Source organism: Nestor notabilis, unplaced genomic scaffold, assembly GCF_000696875.1.
Source record: "Nestor notabilis isolate BGI_N333 unplaced genomic scaffold, ASM69687v1 scaffold9850, whole genome shotgun sequence".
Lineage (NCBI taxonomy): Eukaryota > Metazoa > Chordata > Aves > Psittaciformes > Psittacidae > Nestor > Nestor notabilis.
In genome coordinates, this window is record NW_009911629.1 from 43,780 (window position 1) to 61,592 (window position 17,813).

The window sequence follows — 17,813 nt, forward strand, 5'->3', positions numbered from 1 at the left end:
GGAACTGATTGTTTTCAGGATGGGCTCTGGCAGTGTGAAAGGCCACAGATAGGAGGCAGTGAAAGGCATTATGGTGGAGGAGACCACACTTTTCTGCTGTAAAAAGTGCATGTGTAAGGAAGTGAGGAGGGAGGAACTGGAGTTACAGTGATTGTTTTACAGGGTTAATTTTGAATGGGCATTACTGTATGCTTTGTGGCTTTTGCTGTTTCATCCAAGCTGCTTGGACAGAGGTTTGCTCTCTGTCAGCAGTTTAGGGAGTCCATCAGTTGACTAATCGCTTATTTCAGGGTCACCACTTGTAGGACTGTGCTGAGGTGAACCATGTTGTAAGTACTTAGGACACTTTTCATGCAGGAGGAAATGCTTGTTTATCTAAATCTGTATAGGCCCTTGTGTAACCTATGTCAAGTGTGTGTCACTCTATGGTTTGATCAATTCCCAGCTGAAATTCTCATTTCCATAGGAACTGGACAATACCAAGAAAGAAAAGGCTGTACAGAAAAAACACATCCTGACTAGTTTTCTTTCCCTCAGTTTCATGCTTACACCACTGGATGTGGTTGAAAACAGAGTTAGAGCCTTTGTGAAGATGATTTTCCTTTCCTGCTTCTCTCTGCTCTGCAATGACTATGTACAGTATATTAGGTGACTTTTTCCACTGCCTTCTTTCAGCTACCCATAGCAGTTTCTGGAGAGTAATGGGAATGACCTTCCATACACGTTGTGCTCAGCAATGCTGGTAGCAGAATATCCTGTGGAGTTACAAAAGTCACATCCAGTTTTCTGTGTTCAGCATGCACTGTGCTTGACTTTACTCAAGCACTTCTATATTTTTACATTACTATTTAAAACTCTCCAGCAGGCATAAGTGGTCTTAGTTGTTCAAGCACTAGTGAGGGACAAATGAGATACTACTCTCTTAGAAGATGAATAGATAATGTTGTTTTATTTGTTAACTTTACTTAAAAGTCTGCTAATGAGTGATTCCAGCACTATCATGTTTACCACTCTAGTGTGTAATCTTCTCTATGTTCAAGTACAAATGACCAGATTGACTGGTGATGAGCCTGTACTTTGCATAACTGAATTCTCCCTAATGACATTAGATGCCAGAGAAAGACATAAAAAGCCTAGTTAGCTTCTCCCATTTCGAGTGCTGGCTATACAAATGCAGTTGTTTTAAATGCTGCTTTATATGTTTAGTGGCACAAACAGCTCTCTATTGGACACACAAAATCATCAGTAGAATTTAAGGGTTTGCTTAAGCTTTAAATGGCTCTTCTTTGGCTTCACTTTCTCTTAAAACATTGCTTTATGAAGTGTTGTCCATGGACCACAGGCTATCTGTGGGGCAGTTTGGTGGTCTGGAATGAGCTGGTTTTGCAGGCTTTTAGCTGCTTTCTCAGTTTCTGCCTTCCCTGGTACATTAGAAATACATGAAGGGATGGGTTTTCAGATCTCAATATCTGGACTCTCCTGTGGTTTTGGAGGGATTTTATTTTTAAGGTAGTTAGAGAGTAAACTCTTTTGCAAATCCATTTGTGTTTCTTACATTGCTGTGCTATGTAAGCAACTTGTTTTGTTAGCAGAGGTTTAGTATCTGTTCACGATGGGGAGAGGGTTATAGATGGTCATAAATAGGAGAAAGGCATTGATGGGTTAATTTATGGTGTAACTCAGGTTGTGAAAAGGTTTGAAGAATTCTCTTTGTTAGTAATTCGTTAGTGAGTAAAATGGAATCTCCTGGGAATTTCGTATATGTCAAGACACTGCAAAAGAGTTCCTTAGAAAGTGTTCTTGTTTGCTTAAATCAAAACCTAAATTCATGCCTTTGCTTTCCTCTTTCCTGGGTATAGCAGACAAGAACAAATGAAAATTGTAAATGAACTCTTAGATCATCTGAGCACAACTGAGGAAGAATGTTCAAGTGAAGATGCGGAGAAAAAGGATGAAAAAGATCTTAGGCAAATGATTATTCAACTAAGAGCTGAACTCAAACATTTCAAGCAGGTCAATAAATTCTTAAAGCAGCAAGTGGAATTGAAATCAGCTTCTGATGGGGAAGAGAAGCTTTACCCAGATGCAGTGCCTCAGATTAATAAGGATATTGAGTTATCAAAAGTGGAATTGAAAGATGCAGTTACACAAACAATGACTTTGGAGGGTAATGTCATGAGATTCAAACATGAAGGCAAAAAAGGAGCCTCAGTAGAAAAGTCAAAATATTCAAGATTAAATGCAGAAAGAGAACATCAGCAAGAAAATGTGTATAAGAAGGGTGAACAGCATGAAAGACTGTTTTCTGCAAGGAGAACAAATGAAGTAAGTTTATTTAAGATTCCCTTTATGGTACTTAGGGAATAGATGTATAAAAGGGAAAAATACGTTTCATTTCTAATATTAAAATCTTGCTTTTGTGTAATTTTTAAAATTAGAAAAAGGAGATGCAAGCCCAAATATATTTTAGATAATTGTTCTTAATGTTCAGAGCTTTTCATCACATGCTTCAGTGTGCTTTAGAACATTAATGAATTGAATTTCAATCCTCACTGGGACCAGATACTGGTAAATATTATAGCTTTTGGAAAAAAGAGATAATTTGTAGCATAATGGCCTGATTCTTCACTATCTTGCATATCTGCCTACATGTTCATAATGTGCAGAACCAGAGCATTGAACTGAATGCTTATGAAGTCTAAATGACGAATGTGTTCTAGCAAATTGAAGACCTGTGTAATGTCTGAGAGCTGGTGAAGAGTTAACACTAGATTGCAACAGACCTGAATCTTAATTTTAGGCTTTTGTTTACATCTTAGCATTATGCTTTGCTTTAACAAGAAGCATGACCAGTAGTAGTCTATAAAACTGGGGGTAGTTCTTCATGTTTTTTTGGAACCTAAGTGCACAGAATCTGTGTTCTAAGTCCAGATGTAAATTGCTTGTGCCAGATGAGTTTCCAAGCCCTTTGTGTGCAGGCAGGCTGTGATCCCAAATGATCACAGTGGGAAAAGTGTGTACTAAAGAGTTCATGTGTATTGTTTCAGTGGCAGTTATAGAAGTGAAGTTGAAAACTCTTTGAAGATCTCCATTCTTACAGAGCAGACAAAAGAGAGGATCACTTTTGATTCTGTGCACTGCTAATAGAGAAACATCCACAAAGGATGTTTTCCATGGCTTTAGTGAGACTTCTGTGAGCTAGAAATTGGGAACCATTCCTTTTTGTTCTGGCTTGTTCTTGTTGGATTCATCCTTCTGAAGGAAGGGGCTTGAAAACAGAGAGATGTTGGTAAGACTTTGTTCTGTACATGCATGAGCATCTCGGTATAGATGGGGATTTTAAGGAAAAGATTTTGGCATGCACTATTGGTCCCTGGCAGACACCCTAGAAAATTCATGTCAGTCTTAGCAACAGGTTGTGATACCCCTGGAAAATCAAAAGCTTCGCTCACAAAAACTCTGTCTTATCTCACCAAGCAATTTACATGTAACCAAAATCTATCAGAGTATCCTCAGGTCACAGAATCTCAGAATGGTTGTGGCTGGAAGGGATCACTGGAGATCACTTAGTCCAACCTCATGTTTGTGGAAGAAAGAGGGATAATAATGGAAATGTTCTTGTGCTAGTGTTAATGTTCTTAGTCTATTTGGCATTTGGTCATTTGTGTTTGGCAGGTTGCCTGCTGTGGTTCCTGCATCTCTGCAATGCCTTGGTTAGTCTGAGACAGGAATGGATGTGCTGCCTCATCTGTTGGTGTTGGTGCTTGCAGGGCAGCTGACTCCAGGAGCATGTGAAGAGATGAGGGCAGGGGGAAGTCAGGAAGAGTAAAGATGGGTAGTAGAGTGGGAAGGGATTTGAGGACCTGGCTGGTCTATGAGTGAAGATCTGCTTGTGATGGTTTGCTTAAGAACACTAATGGTGTCTTTCAGTTGTCTTCTCATTAATGAAGGACAATCTTTCTGAAGCCAAGTAAAGGCCTGTCTGCCCTCCACAGGGAGTACCTAGAGTTCTTTTTGCAAATCTCCTTTTCCCAAGTTCCTATTTTCGCTGAGTTTCAGTGTATGGTTTTGATTCATCCATTTCCAGATTCCTCTCTAGTTAAATCAGTTGCAACCTCAATGCAATCTCTAAGTCAGATGCTTTAAAAGCTTTCTTATTTGGCTAATGCAGTGTACCTTTTGCTTCTGAATGGCTTTTATAACTAATTACCTGTAGCCAGCTGAGCTGGACTTGGAGTAATCTGGGTGACGTATATGTCTGTACAACAGCCCTGAGACAGCTGGAAATTGTTGGCTGTTATTAATGCAGTTTAGGAAGTTCATCCTGCCTGGATTTATTTTCCAGCCTCCAAATGATATTGTATTCATGTATGTACCACAGGAATTGAGTATGCCATTAGGCAAATGGAACTTGCTTTTTATTCTTTTAAATTGTGTAAAGACTATAATTGCTAAGAAGTGAATGTGGAAAGGTACTTCCGAGTACATTGGGGTGGTGAAAGACATTAAGGGACTTACGACACTGGTGGAGCAAATGAACAGCAAAAAAATACACTAAATCTATCTGAACATGCCATTATTGAGTTTTATTATCATTACACACAATTCCATAACTCTCATCAACATACAGCATGTGTTTAGCTTTTTGGAGATAGCCTTTTATGCTCTGTGGTTTAAACAAGGACACATTTATTTTATGCAGAGTCTTCAAAAGGTGAGAGGCTAAAATGTAGTGACTTCATGAAGAAACATGGCTTCTCCCCCCACCTCCAGTGATGGAATGTCTGTTCAGTAGGAAATGGGAATCCTGTGGAAGCCATTTATATGGGTGAAGGAGCTATTCTCCTTCATAAAAGAATTTCTCTGTGGGAGTATACGTTTCCTCCATAGCTGATGCAAAGCTTTGTTGAGTTTCTCAAGGGGATGGAAGTGGGCTGGTATGAAGTACGGTCTGTTGGGTGGAGGCACAAGGGAGACAGGAAAAGACATTCAGGAATGTGTAAAAAGTTAGGAGGATCCTCGATGAAAAGAAGATTTAAGGGAAACGGTTCCTGGGCTGTTTGACATTTGTAATATAAATGAGAGTGGAAAGTTGGAGAGGTCAGTTTGGGTGAGAAACGGTTTTTCTAGGCCATACACAGACTCAGAGTTAACGAATACACCTATTGATTAAAAACCTTTGCTTGTCAATGGTGAATTGTCTGTCTTGCTTCATGAACTGGAAGCCATCCCCTGTGTGGCTGTGGATACATGAGCAGCAGTTACCTACAGAAAGCAGTGGGAGATAGGTGTGTTTTCCTCTCTGAATGCTTGTTTTTCATGTTGCAAGGCTATTGCCATCTCCTTCTCAAAACTAATGTGACAGCTGGCTGATCTTACAGGAAAATACCTATTTTTCCTCTCTGAATGTCTGTTTATACTTCGTTTACTTGACTATTACATGTGAGCTACCAACTGCCCATTTTATTCCCTGCCTTTTTCAGGCTGATTCTGCTTCCCTGCCCAGGAAGTCCCGTCTTCCTGTTCTCTTGAAGTTGTCCAGACCCTTAGGAAATGTACCTTTGAACTGCGTGCCGAAGTTAGATTCAAACCTACAGCCTCATAGCAGGGCACCTTATGAAGGTCTGAAAGCTTGTGAAGGACAACCCGAAGAGTTTGAGCCACAAACAAATGGAGAGTTGAATGAGTTTGTAACTGAAAGCCTTCAAGAAAATCCACAGGAAAGCACTTCAGTGAGAGGTAAGTAAAGAGTGGACGTAATGACCTGTAATACTGCCTGAAATAGTGTCTTCTTTTCTTGTAGTAGAAACCAGGTAATTTTTACATAGGTGCAATGCTCCTTAATCTTATGAATTTCTTGGGTAGGCAAATATATATAGACCTTGAAAAATACCTTTCTGTCTCCTTGTATCTTTGCTGCTGGAACGTAAGTGCTGTGTAGACATGGCATAAAGTGTATAATAAATGGCAGTTTCTCAGGGTGCCCACAAATGCACACATAGATGCCAATGAAGAATTTCCTTTATAGATGCCAAACCTAATGAAAACTGTCTGTAACGGAGACAAGAGACTATCAAAATACTGTATTTCTTTATGCTGCATAAAGAGGTTCTCCCAATATCCCTCTATCAGTCAAGTCATCCATGTCTGTTTCCAGTGTGGCTGGGTGAATTTCAACTGAGCTGTTGACAAAGCAGCTGGATTGGCAAAGGATGATGACAAATGGTAAGGCAGAGAACAATGGGTGTTATATGAAGATTTGGAGTGGTAAATAAAGTAGACATGTGCTTAGCAGTTAGGTTAAAAACTGAGTAGACATGTAAAGGATAGGTGAGGGGGAGAGGAGGTATAAATATAACAGAAAAGCCTTAATCAAATAGCAAGTGAAGCACTGCCAAATGCAGAGGTTGCAGAGAATTCATTGTTAATGATGTTGTTGTTGTAGTAGGAGACAGATATGGCACAACTTTTATGAGAGTACTTAAGCTGATAGGACTTCAGCCTGGAGAAGAGAAGGCTCCAGGGAGGGCTTAGCGCAGCTCCCAATGCCTAAAGGGGCTCCAGGAAACCTGGAGAGGGGCTTTGCACAAGAGATGTAGGGACAGGACAAGGGGAATGGCTTTAACCTACCAGAGGGGAGACTGAGATGAGCTCTGAGGCAGCAGCTCTTCCCTGTGAGGGTGCTGAGGCGCTGGCACAGGGTGCCCAGAGAAGCTGTGGCTGCCCCATCCCTGGCAGTGTTCAAGGCCAGGTTGGACACAGGGGCTTGGAACAACCTGCTCTAGTGGAAAGTGTCCCTGCCCGGGGCAGGGGGTTGGAACTGGATGATCTTTAAGCTCCCTTCCAACCCAAACCAGTCTGGGATTCTATGATTAAATAATATTGGTAGGTGCACAACACATGGAGAATTCTGAGAAAGGCAGTGCTTGTGGTTTGGATCCTGAAATCAGTCGGAACCTGTTGGCACTGCAGTCCTCTGTTTTCCTTTCCACACCTATTCCCTTACCCGGGCTAACAGCTGTTCTGTACATTAAGGAATTGTGAGACTTGATGCAATGGGAGATTGCAGGAGATTAGGTTATGGTCAATGCTCATATTGGAGAAACTTTTTAGCCTTTTCTCTAAGCTTAACATAAACCATTTAAAAATGCACTAGGAATTGATTAACTGTTACATTACAAAGGGGACCTGCTGCAAATGTTTGTTTGGTGTTTGGAAGCTTTGCAGTTCACATTCTTTGTAGTTATCCTTATAATCAGTTCAAGGATTTGAAGAATACGTGCAAACACTGTCTTATGTGGCCAGTAATGTTTGTATTACATTTTCAGTTGTTGTTCTTAAATGATTTTCCTTTCCAAATTGTCAGAGAACCAGATTTGGGTTTGTAAGATGTACTGGGGGGAGGGTGAGAGTGGGGGGTGGTGTTTGGTTTTGGGTTTTTAACTATCCTCACTCATTTCCTTTCAGTCACTGACTTCTCTTTCACCTTCTCCAGATAACTCCATCCTCAAACTGGTTAATAAAGAGGTCCAGGTGGAGCTGCAAGATGTTGGTCCAGATACAAAGAGCAAGAATGAATATGCAATAGACAAAAATCAGCCAAATTATCAAGGTAGAGCATTTATATGTATAGTAAAAGAAAAAAAAAGGAATTTTAAAACTCTACTTTCTTCTGAATTGTGCCAAATTGTAAATTACTGCAGGTAGTTGTCTCACCAGCCATTATTTGTGGGGTTTAAAACTTGCTTTCTTAGCTAGCATGGATTAATTGCTCCAAGAATCCAAGCTGGTCTTCTAAGGGTTATGCTTTCTGAAGGGCCACAGGGATTTATGAGTCTGGTTTCCAGTAAAACTAATGAGTTGTATGCCTAACTCTGATCTCTATTGCTAACGTCCTCACTTCTGAACTCTCCTCTGAATTAAATGTTTGGTACTTACTGCTTCTGCATCTAGTTATGAACTATTGGAATGAAGCAATTGAATGATAGAATTTTGCTTATTGGATTTACTTGAAGGCATTCGATGAGGTTGAAACCTAATGGAATCTTTTAATGAAAATGTAAATAGTCTTAATACTGTGTATTATGTGTTTCTGCGTCACCCACTGGTATTTTTTGGGGATGGCTTGAATAACCTGATTAACATGTTGTCTGTAGAGGATATGGCCAACTTTGTAATCCTTTCTCGCATCCTTTGTGTGCATAGTTTCATCAAAGCTGGGCAGTTGGTTTGCAGGATCATGCTCTCTGTGTGTGTGTGGACACATAGATGTACAGAGACCTTAACTAAAGGGCAGTGTTTCATTAAAAACTATAACCAGTATTCCAATCAAAAGTATTTCTTCCCTGTTTTTATTTCCTCTTTTGATTACCTGGAACCTCTGCATGAAATCAGGATGACAGGTTTACAGAGGTCATTTAATGCTATGTTTTTTTCTCTCTCAGTCCTCAACCTTTGACATGTGTGTCACTGTAGCAACCAAGTGCTAGAGAAGGAGAGGCTGATGAACTTGAGTGTTGCATTTCCTTAGTCAATATATCTTGAATTCATACACAGGCATTTGCTTGGAAGCATTTCTGTCCTGTGATTGTGTCACCTTTCGAATGACGTACCTAATGGTGTGCAGCAGTCTGTGTGCTGCAGAGAACATCATCTAGCCTAAATTTCAAAGAAGTTGATATCCCAGCCTCATGGTTTTCTGGCTTTTAGGTTGTCTTTGTTTCTATTCTCTAGTGTTTGACTTGGGCCTTCATATACAGCTGCCCCCCCTGAGACTTTGTACTGATTTAGAGCTTAAACCTGGGCATTCGAATTCTCCATGGAAACCAATTTGAAAGTACTAAGACCTCTGCAAGATCAATGAATGACTCCCAGAAGGGAGGTTCTAATTCATAGTGATCTTTTGCAGAACTAATAGAAGGGGAAAATTTAATTTACTTGTAACCAGAAAATAACCATTTTCCAAGATACTTTACACATAGAAGCCCTCAACATACCCAGAACTAGAAACATAGAATATATGTAGGAATATATAGCTTTTATTGGTGTGAAGATGGGGTGATCACATTACTTCTGAATGGCAAAGTCAGCAAGGGGTGTGATGTGCATGCCAAATGAGTGCCAGTAAAACCTTTAACACTGAACGTATTAATGGATTTTAAAAAGAAGTTATTAAAACCCTTTTTTCATATTTTACTATTTTGTTGGTAATCTTTTTACAGTTCCACTGACTTTCTGCTCCAGTTGGTTTTGTATAGATTTTTGGAGTGAGGAGAAAAGTATTTAATTAGAAGTTTTAGGAAGAACCATTTGAAGTCATCGAGTCTACTATTAAATCTCAGTGCCTTATGTTTGAGGTTATCATCATTGTGGCTGGAAAGGTCTGGGCTTCATTGGTGTCTGATTCAGGACTGCATATAGCAAAAGTCATTTTCAGTCATTTGGACAAAGAAAGCAGATGTATTTTGCCTATTGTTTATTTGAAAGGTGAGAAGGGGGTTGGAATATTTGATGTGCAAGTTGAATTAATGGGCAAATCATAGGAAGAGGTCAGAAGTCCGAAACTAATATTGTAGAGCTTGTAATTATTCTGCATTTGTATTCTGTTATTATAGAAGTAAATGAATTCATTCTAGTGATGTTAAGAGCAGAATGTCAGATAAAGGAATATTAATATTCACATGCAAACCTCCTGTTTTTCAGATATGCAAAATCATCATAGCATCAGCAATGTGAATATCCAGCATTCATTAAAAGAGATAAATGAAGAGTTTTATTCCATGGAACATGAGGGCATTGACTCAGCCCCTGCATATTCAGGTTCCAAGTGCCTGCGTTCTCTCAAATTGAGTGTAACAAGTACAGATGCACTTGATGACTGTGCAGTCATAGAGGATATAGAAGAATTGAAAGAAAGAATTAAGAATATGAAGTCTGAGCTTGAGAAGTACAAAATGTTCGTGTTTCACTTGCAGACCTCTGACCAGTTTTTATTGAGTGGTGTTTCCAATATAGCTTCAAGTGACACAGCCTTGCCTCTGGAAAGACACGTTACACAAGTGCAAGACAGAGCTGTGCAAGAAATCGAACCGTTTTCTAGTGTCCATCAGCTGGTGGATTATGAGAATCACCCCGAAAATAGGAATTCAGTGTGTTCAAAGGCACCTGATGCTTGGGCAGCACAAAACCTTAAGGAACTACTATCAGCAAATGAGGCAGAACTCGAAAAAGAGCAAATTGCAAATATGCATCTTGATGAAGTGTATCATCTTCAGAACAAACTGAGAGAAACATCACCATCCAAGTGAGTAAAGCTATTACTGTTTCGGCTTTTTTTTTGTAAACAGCAATACCAAATAACACAGGAAGGCAATAGGAAGATAATTTTATTCCCATAGGAGTGTGTTGTTATAGTAAAGGCTGAATTTCACTAACATTAACATAAAGCCACCGAAACGTTTAGTTAAAAGATGCCTCGAAGTACAAACCCAGTATTTCTCTTAAAACAAAACTGCTTCTGATGAGCTCCTATCATCCTCTGTAAAGATTCTATGCCAGATGCCTTTGGCTCTCTCCACATCTCAGGGCCACAACTGTCTTTGCTGCAAGACATCCTCTGTTGAGCAAAGTCAGATCTCCCTGTGTTACCCTGTGAGATGGGCTGACCTCTGTAATCAAAGTATTACACTTTTGCATCACTCAGGTTTTTTTCAGGTGACACACTTTTGTCCCCCCCTCTAATATTCATATTGTCCTGAGAGCCTTAAGGAAGTGTAACAAAGAGATATTCAGCCTTTTGGCTTCTGAATGCTTGAGGAGGAGTATTTGGAGACTGAGCAACCATCAACGTGGACTATTGTATATCTCTTAGTATTACTGACATAAAATACAATCGTGCTACATAGTACACATAAATGTACATCCCTTGAAAATATACCCCATCCATTTCACACAGGCAGATCCAACTGTAAATTAAGGGATGAGACAGTATGGATCGCTGTAAAGGTTTTATGGCCACTGTCTAGGACAACTACATGAGTCACAAGTGACAGACCCAGAAGTGAGTTATGCATCTCTTCCTATAGCCATGACAATAAAAATCCTATAACAGCCCACACCATCATAGATTTTGTTTATGCTGCATATTTTCTTTGATTCCCTGCATCTTTTTTAGACCCTCTGCCTTTTTCTCCACTAATTCTATAGAAAGAAGTCAATCAGTGATACAGACAGTGGCACTATAAAGGGAACATCTATACTTGCAAGTGAAGAATAAATTCAGTTCATCTGAGTTGAGATTTTTGTCCTGGCTTGTGGAATACAAGAGTTTGGACACTACAGTGCTTGTCACGGTCACAGTCTCTGGTAATAAACATGCAGAGACATGGAGAATTTTCAGAGTGGGTGAGCCCATCAGCTCAGAAAGTCCAATATTGTGCTCCTGGCAGGAAGTACAAGAAGTTATAGAAGAGACAGCTCTCTATTTTTGGATTTCTTTTTAATTCACTATGGAAGAACAAAGCCAACCAGTCAGAAAAATGTGTATTCTAAAAGATTCTTTTCATGTATTCACTCGTACTTGCTTTCATTTGGCACTTTTGAATGCCATCCAGGTTATTTTCAAGCAGACAAACAACTCAGCACCTTAGTTTCTGCCCATCTTCTAAAGGAAGCAGTTAAGTGAAGGATAATAACCCACAAGTTATGCCCATAAATACAAAACTCACCAGTTAGAGACAATACATTTCTCATTGTGGGGCTGTAAAAGCATTTTAAAAGCAAATTGAGTCACATCGAATTATAGCTTAGGAATATAAGTTTAATTCCCTTTTTATTTATACTTAAATGTTCCTTATGGTCAGAAAATGACTTGAAAGCTAATTTCGTTTTCTCAGCTGTGATTCATTAGTTCATTCCCAAGCTCGGGAAGTCTCCTTTCAACGCCAGCAAATGAAAGAGATCCACAGTGGTTGTGTCACTTACCATCAGCATCTGACAAGCCTTATTAAAGCTTTTGAGGAACTGCTTCAAGCCAGTGATGTAGATTACTATGTTGCTGAAGGCTTCCGTGAACAACTGAATCAAAGTGTGCTATTGTTTGAGAAGCTCGAAGGGCATTTCCTGTATGGTAAGTAGCTGTATTTTGTGCTTCTTGGCTGAAATATATTAACATTCTTGGAATTTGAAGGGTTTTTTTTCTCTTTTTAGTGAAAAGAAAGCCTTACTTCCTCTTGGTTGCTTTTAAATGGTTTATAGTGAGGGCCGTCTTGGGAAGTACAATTGCAGTGCTCCACAAACACTGGGTTTTACTTGTGTAGTTGTCCTCTGATTGATTGACACCTTCCATTTAGATTTATTTATCTTAGTGCATGCATCTTTTAACTGTTGAAAATATAGTGGTTATAGTTTAGTAAAGTTTAGTTACAAGTAGGCTTTAGGATCTTCTGTATCAGGAAACAGCCCAGCTGACTTTGTTGAGCCTGAGCACCACATATCTCTATTGAATGTTTCTCATGGGCATGGTTCACAGTTGGTTTTTAATGCAATCTATGTTTAACTAAACCCCAAAAGTTACAGGCTCCTGAAGTTCTTCCCCTAAAGTGCAGTCACTTGTAAGGAGAGTAAATTCAGTGCAGAGATCAGGGCTGTACTTTTGGAGTCAAAGAAGAAGTTAACATATAGAAATTATCATAACCATATGTGATATGGCCAATGTCTAGGGACAGTGCCTTTAAAGAAACCACAAGGAACCCTGGTAGCTAAAACCAGTATTGATATTCCTGTAGAAATAACCCAGGTTAAATTGTATGCAGGTATAAAATCAGCTGTCACTCCATGCACCAGGTAAAAGGACCACAGACATCACAGAGAAACCCACCCAAATGGTGCACATGGACAATTAAAATTAGGGGGGGAGAAAGGGAAAATCTATTCGGTTAAAAGGCAGAGGAGAATTCCTTTAGAATTTTGAGTAGCTCATGAGTTAGAGACTGTGGTATTGTAAATCAGTGTGTATTTGTAAGGCATAATAGTAGAGCAAGAGCCTCCTGAGCAGAGGTTCTAGGGGAAGCCATGCAGAGAAGTGTTGTCTTTGTGTTAGAGAAAGCCAAGCACTGAATGGAGTGTTTAACCCAGGAAAGCTTCCCCATCTTGTCCTTTGACTGTTTATCCCAGTTTTCCCACCTATTCTTTGACAAAGCATTAAGTTGGAAAGGCAAGGCCTTAAATGTCTTAAGTGGGACCACATCAGGAGGTAAATTATTCCTACCACTTCTAGTAATTTTCTTAAGGGACCAGCATCTTGCTGCCAGGTTGTCCAGCTTCTTAAGTCAAGCACTCTCTTTTTCCTAATGGAGAGCTAAAATGCAACCATGCTTTGTAAAATTGCCATGAAAATCAACCTTTATCACCTGAACAAAGAGCACCTCATGCATGTTGCCTTCAGTCCTTAGTTTGGATAAAGTTAGCAGCAAAGTGATGGAAAAGGGATGCTTTCGTGGGTGAAATTCAGCAAGAAGGACCTTTTGCTGTCATCACAACGTTGCTCTTTCTGACCCAAAAGCAATACTTCCACAGATGTCAGCTGCAAAACTTGCCACCCTCAGCAAAACACTTGAGCTGGCCTGAAATAGGGCCCCTGACTCCCACGTCTTTCCACAATTGGCTCCAGGAGATCACTTTGTTCTGAACCATCCACGCCCCAGCCATACAATGATCTATATTCTGCCTTTCATTAAAGGTAGTGGCAGCATGTTGCAGTTTCAATTGCTCATATAAAGGAATTGTGTATGAGAAAAAGGTATTATGGCTACTGTGTCATAGCATTGTGTAATAAAAGATTGAGTGTATTCAATGATTTCAGTGGCTACAGGTTCCTTGCATTACAAATGAGAAGACTCTGTAGTGAATAAACATTAAATGCCTGTAAACCAACAGATGGTATCCTATATACTATGAAAAGTCACTGACAACTGAGACAATTCAATATATCTAACACAATGGTGCTGCATTGAATCACACATTAAAGTAAAATGATGTTTGTGGGGTTATAAAGAACATCCAGCGTGCTAAGAATTGACTGTAAAGAAGCAGCATCAACAACCGTCTGTCTCTGCCTTTCCAGCCTGACCTTCAGTTCATTCCCCTGAATTTTGAGCTGTGCAGCTCTTGCCTTCCACCTCTGCTTAATGGCACGAACAAGTCAGAATGTGGGGAGCCAAGGGGACACCATGGAACTCTTATTTCCTTACTTAAATTAGTGTCTGAGTCCAGGTCTCTTGCACTGTGCTTGTGCTCACACACTCTACCATTGAGAACACTGCAGACAAAAGCCTGTGTATGCCCCTTTATTAAGGATAACTGGTGAGCCTGGGTGGACAAAATCCGAATGTGATGGAATTGGGTTTATGTATTTTTCTTTATTGAGGAAATAATGGGATGTAGGCCTAATCCTTTTGCTATACAGCACAATATTTTACATCTGTGTGCTAATTAAAACACCAAAGCTGTAAAATCTGGCACCTGTGGTACCTCATAATTCTTTTTGAACTCCAGAGAATATTGCTTTGTTGCTGGGCTGTAAATAGTTGTGCTCATGTACAGCATTTGACACTAATACACAGTGCGTAGAGTATCTGTTGACTTCTCTAATTTCTCATTAATTTACTATTTTGTATAGAAATAGTTGAAGGTAGAGTTGGGGGAAAAGTATAATTCTCAATGTCTGTTTTTAACCAGATCTTTCTGCTTTGCAGGAGAAGCAATAGGGGCAGAAGTTACTATACTTTATGAACTAGCTCAAAGGTAAGAGTGCAACTGAATGTTTATCAAACATATGCTTGTTGATAAGGATGCTCCATGTTTCGTAGCACAACTTCCACTCTTTTGCTTTCTGGAGGGCTTTGCTTATGTTGCCTGTTTCATTAATATCCGTTTTGTTAATAAAATATCCATAGAAAAGAAACTAAGCGGGGGGGGGTGTGTGTTCCCCCACTTCTCATCAAACAGCTGAGATGCTGAGAGGAAGCATCATGCTACCAGATTTGTTCCTTTCATGAACAAATAAAACATGCCATAACACACTGTTGTGTGTGCTCAGATATTACCCTAATTGCAGCTGCCAGGAGGGATACTCAGCCTCCTTTCTGTTGCTGTGACCTTAGGGGCTGGCTCGGGATCACTGGAGTATGGTGCTGGTGCAGTGCATTCTCTATCACCCTTATGCTGAAGGTGAAGAGAGCAGGTGTTATGCTGCATGTGTTGGTTTTATGCCAGCCTGGGATTCTTCTGTGCTACAGAAATCCTCAGCTACCTGTTCAAGGCAGCTTGAGGTCCCCTTGACTTAATGATGACTGCCTAGTGCTGGGACCTGGCCTGAAGGTCCATTCATCCTTCCTGCTAGTGTGGTCTGAATTTCAGTTTTCATCTATTCCTCTGATGTGTAGTGGGTTGTCGTGTTCTGTCGCATAAATCCACTCCTGTACATTTGACAGTGTGCTCCCTATTCATGCTTCCAAAGTAATGAAACAATTTCTGTATCTGAAAACGTTTTGTTTGGCACAAAAGGGATAATGAGAAGAACACCGCTGTGTACCAGCAACTGAAGGAGGAATCACCTGTACCATCTGCCCTTCATAGCTTGTCTGACTTTGATTTGTCAGAAAAGTCATCCCTTGGATCACCCGAGCCCAGGCACGACCTAGAAGGACAGCATGGCACGCTGGCACTCCTGCCAAACAAGTTTCCCCCAGGTAATTTATTTTCCCACTGAAGATTCACTGGGTATTGGGAAAAATGCCCGAAATAAGACACTAGGGAACTAATTAAGAAATAATGAAGAATGTTGTCTGCTTCAGCTTTCCAGGATCTTGGCATAATCATTGCAATTTCAGTAATAAGACATCCCGAGATGACAACGATTTGAACTGCCTCCTGTTTGAAACAAAATTAACTATGATGGTTTGTGTCTTTGTTGTTTTAGACTATCATCTTTTTACAGTACTCCAGACAGTCTTTAAATAGACACGATGTAAGGGGGAAAATAGACAATTGTCAAGAGATTATTTCATGGAAAAAGAGAGATTTTTCTAATTTTATAAAAGCCAGTGTTGTGTTTCCTTGAGAATTGTAAGTGCTGCATAATTAATAAGTGGTGTCGTGTTTGACCTGGATAGTTCCACTAAGCACAAGTGATGCAGTAGTTTGTTATAGCCAGTGATGAAAATTTAATAGCTGAGATAGCACATGCTGTTCAGGAAGAAAATATTGCAGAGTAAACCAGGAGTGTATGACATGGATAAACTGACAAATGAGATGGTGACAGTTAAAACAGATAAAATCCTGAGTGAAGCTGAAACTCGCAGCCAATGGAAGAAAAATTGTACAACAGGAAAGCAGGAAGGGAAAGGTACAGTAATGAAATTTGGTAGAAGAGAGGTATTTATTATGGCATGCATTGTGTAAGTCAAAGTCAAATTTATATCTGACTTACTCTGGTAAGCTTCCTATTGTTATAAGGTAAAATATATACTGTTGGTGTGTCGAGCCCGAATGTGAAGCTGCATTGCAGAACTTTGGATTCGCTTCCCAGTAAAGGCAATGTTTTAACTGGGCAAAATTGTTATCTACTAGAGTTTTGTAGGAAGAAGTTGTTAAAGAGCCTTAAAGCTGGGCCATTGTTTAAGTTAAAATGGAGTTTTCATTCCATTTTTCACATGGGAAAAGATGGTTGTGGTGTCAGATACTTAATGTCTACCATTTTGAACAGTTCTGTGTCTTTTTTTCATGTTAACACACATTAGATTTGACAGGAGTACATGGTGTAAAGAAATACAATCATTTACTCTGAATAAGAAGTGGTCTGTTGGTTTATTTAGAGTTACTAATGGAGCATCTGCAAGAAATCAGAATCCTGAGACAACGTTTAGAATACTCCATAAAAACTAATGAGAGACTGAGGAAGCAGCTTGAGAGACAAGTAACGGACAAGGAACTAGATCAAGGTAAGGATTTATTTCATAGCAAACTAAATCCACTTTTCCTGCTTAAAGCCTGAGGGATGAAATGCTGCTGGAAATGTTTTGTGTGCTTTTCTGAATGAACCCCACCCCTTCACAGTTGGGAAATGCTGAGTCTTTCTCTGAGCACTGCTGCATCTTGAGCTCCAGCAGCAGACACAGCTTCACCGTGCTGCACGAACAGTAGCATTAATAGAGCCATAACGTGCCTCTTCCTTGAGTCCATTGCTTGATGTGTATCCAGGACCAATGCACAAATCTTTTATTTCCACCTCTGTGAGTTAACACCACGCAGCCTCAAACCTACAATTGCACGTATTGCTGAGAGAACAAGACAACCAGGTAGTTTTATGGTGGTTGATGATGCTGTGCTTGAATTTCATACAGGGAATTGAAAGACCTTTCTGGTTCTGTTATCAACAAATAGCCTGCTTTTTTTCTTTTTCTTCCTTTTTTGTGCCTTTGGGATATCATTATTGCTGTAATGGTCTTGGATTCTAGGATGTCATCTTCTTTTAATTCTCTGCCGTGTGCAGCCAGGGCTAGCTGAAGGGGAGGAAGCCCATTTTATCAACACCATTTCAGTGGGGCCTGGACCCACTATGAATATAGGAGGAGATGCTTTGCTCTAAATTACATTGCTGCTATTGAGCCAAAGTAGGAATTTTGTGGAATTAGCTTTCCTGTGCTTACTCTGTGTATACCTGGGGTGGTCAGTACAGCACCACTGCTAACGGCACTATTGGAGATGCCTTCTCTGGAGTTTTCTGAGTGCTTTAAAGCCAGCTTGTATTCACA

At 39.9% G+C, this 17,813-nt stretch overlaps 1 protein-coding gene across 1 annotated transcript in view; it reads left to right on the plus strand.

Annotated features, from left to right (window-relative positions):
* The window catches only part of CDK5RAP2 (CDK5 regulatory subunit associated protein 2), a 77,554-nt gene that overhangs the window by 42,267 nt on the left and 17,474 nt on the right, over positions 1–17,813 (plus strand). Inside the window, exons 20-27 of the mRNA XM_010015714.1 lie at positions 1,860–2,325; positions 5,484–5,739; positions 7,496–7,612; positions 9,703–10,303; positions 11,895–12,127; positions 14,754–14,802; positions 15,565–15,749; positions 16,875–17,000. Coding sequence (XP_010014016.1) covers positions 1,860–2,325; positions 5,484–5,739; positions 7,496–7,612; positions 9,703–10,303; positions 11,895–12,127; positions 14,754–14,802; positions 15,565–15,749; positions 16,875–17,000 — 2,033 coding nt within the window. The remainder of the gene's footprint in view (positions 1–1,859; positions 2,326–5,483; positions 5,740–7,495; positions 7,613–9,702; positions 10,304–11,894; positions 12,128–14,753; positions 14,803–15,564; positions 15,750–16,874; positions 17,001–17,813) is intronic.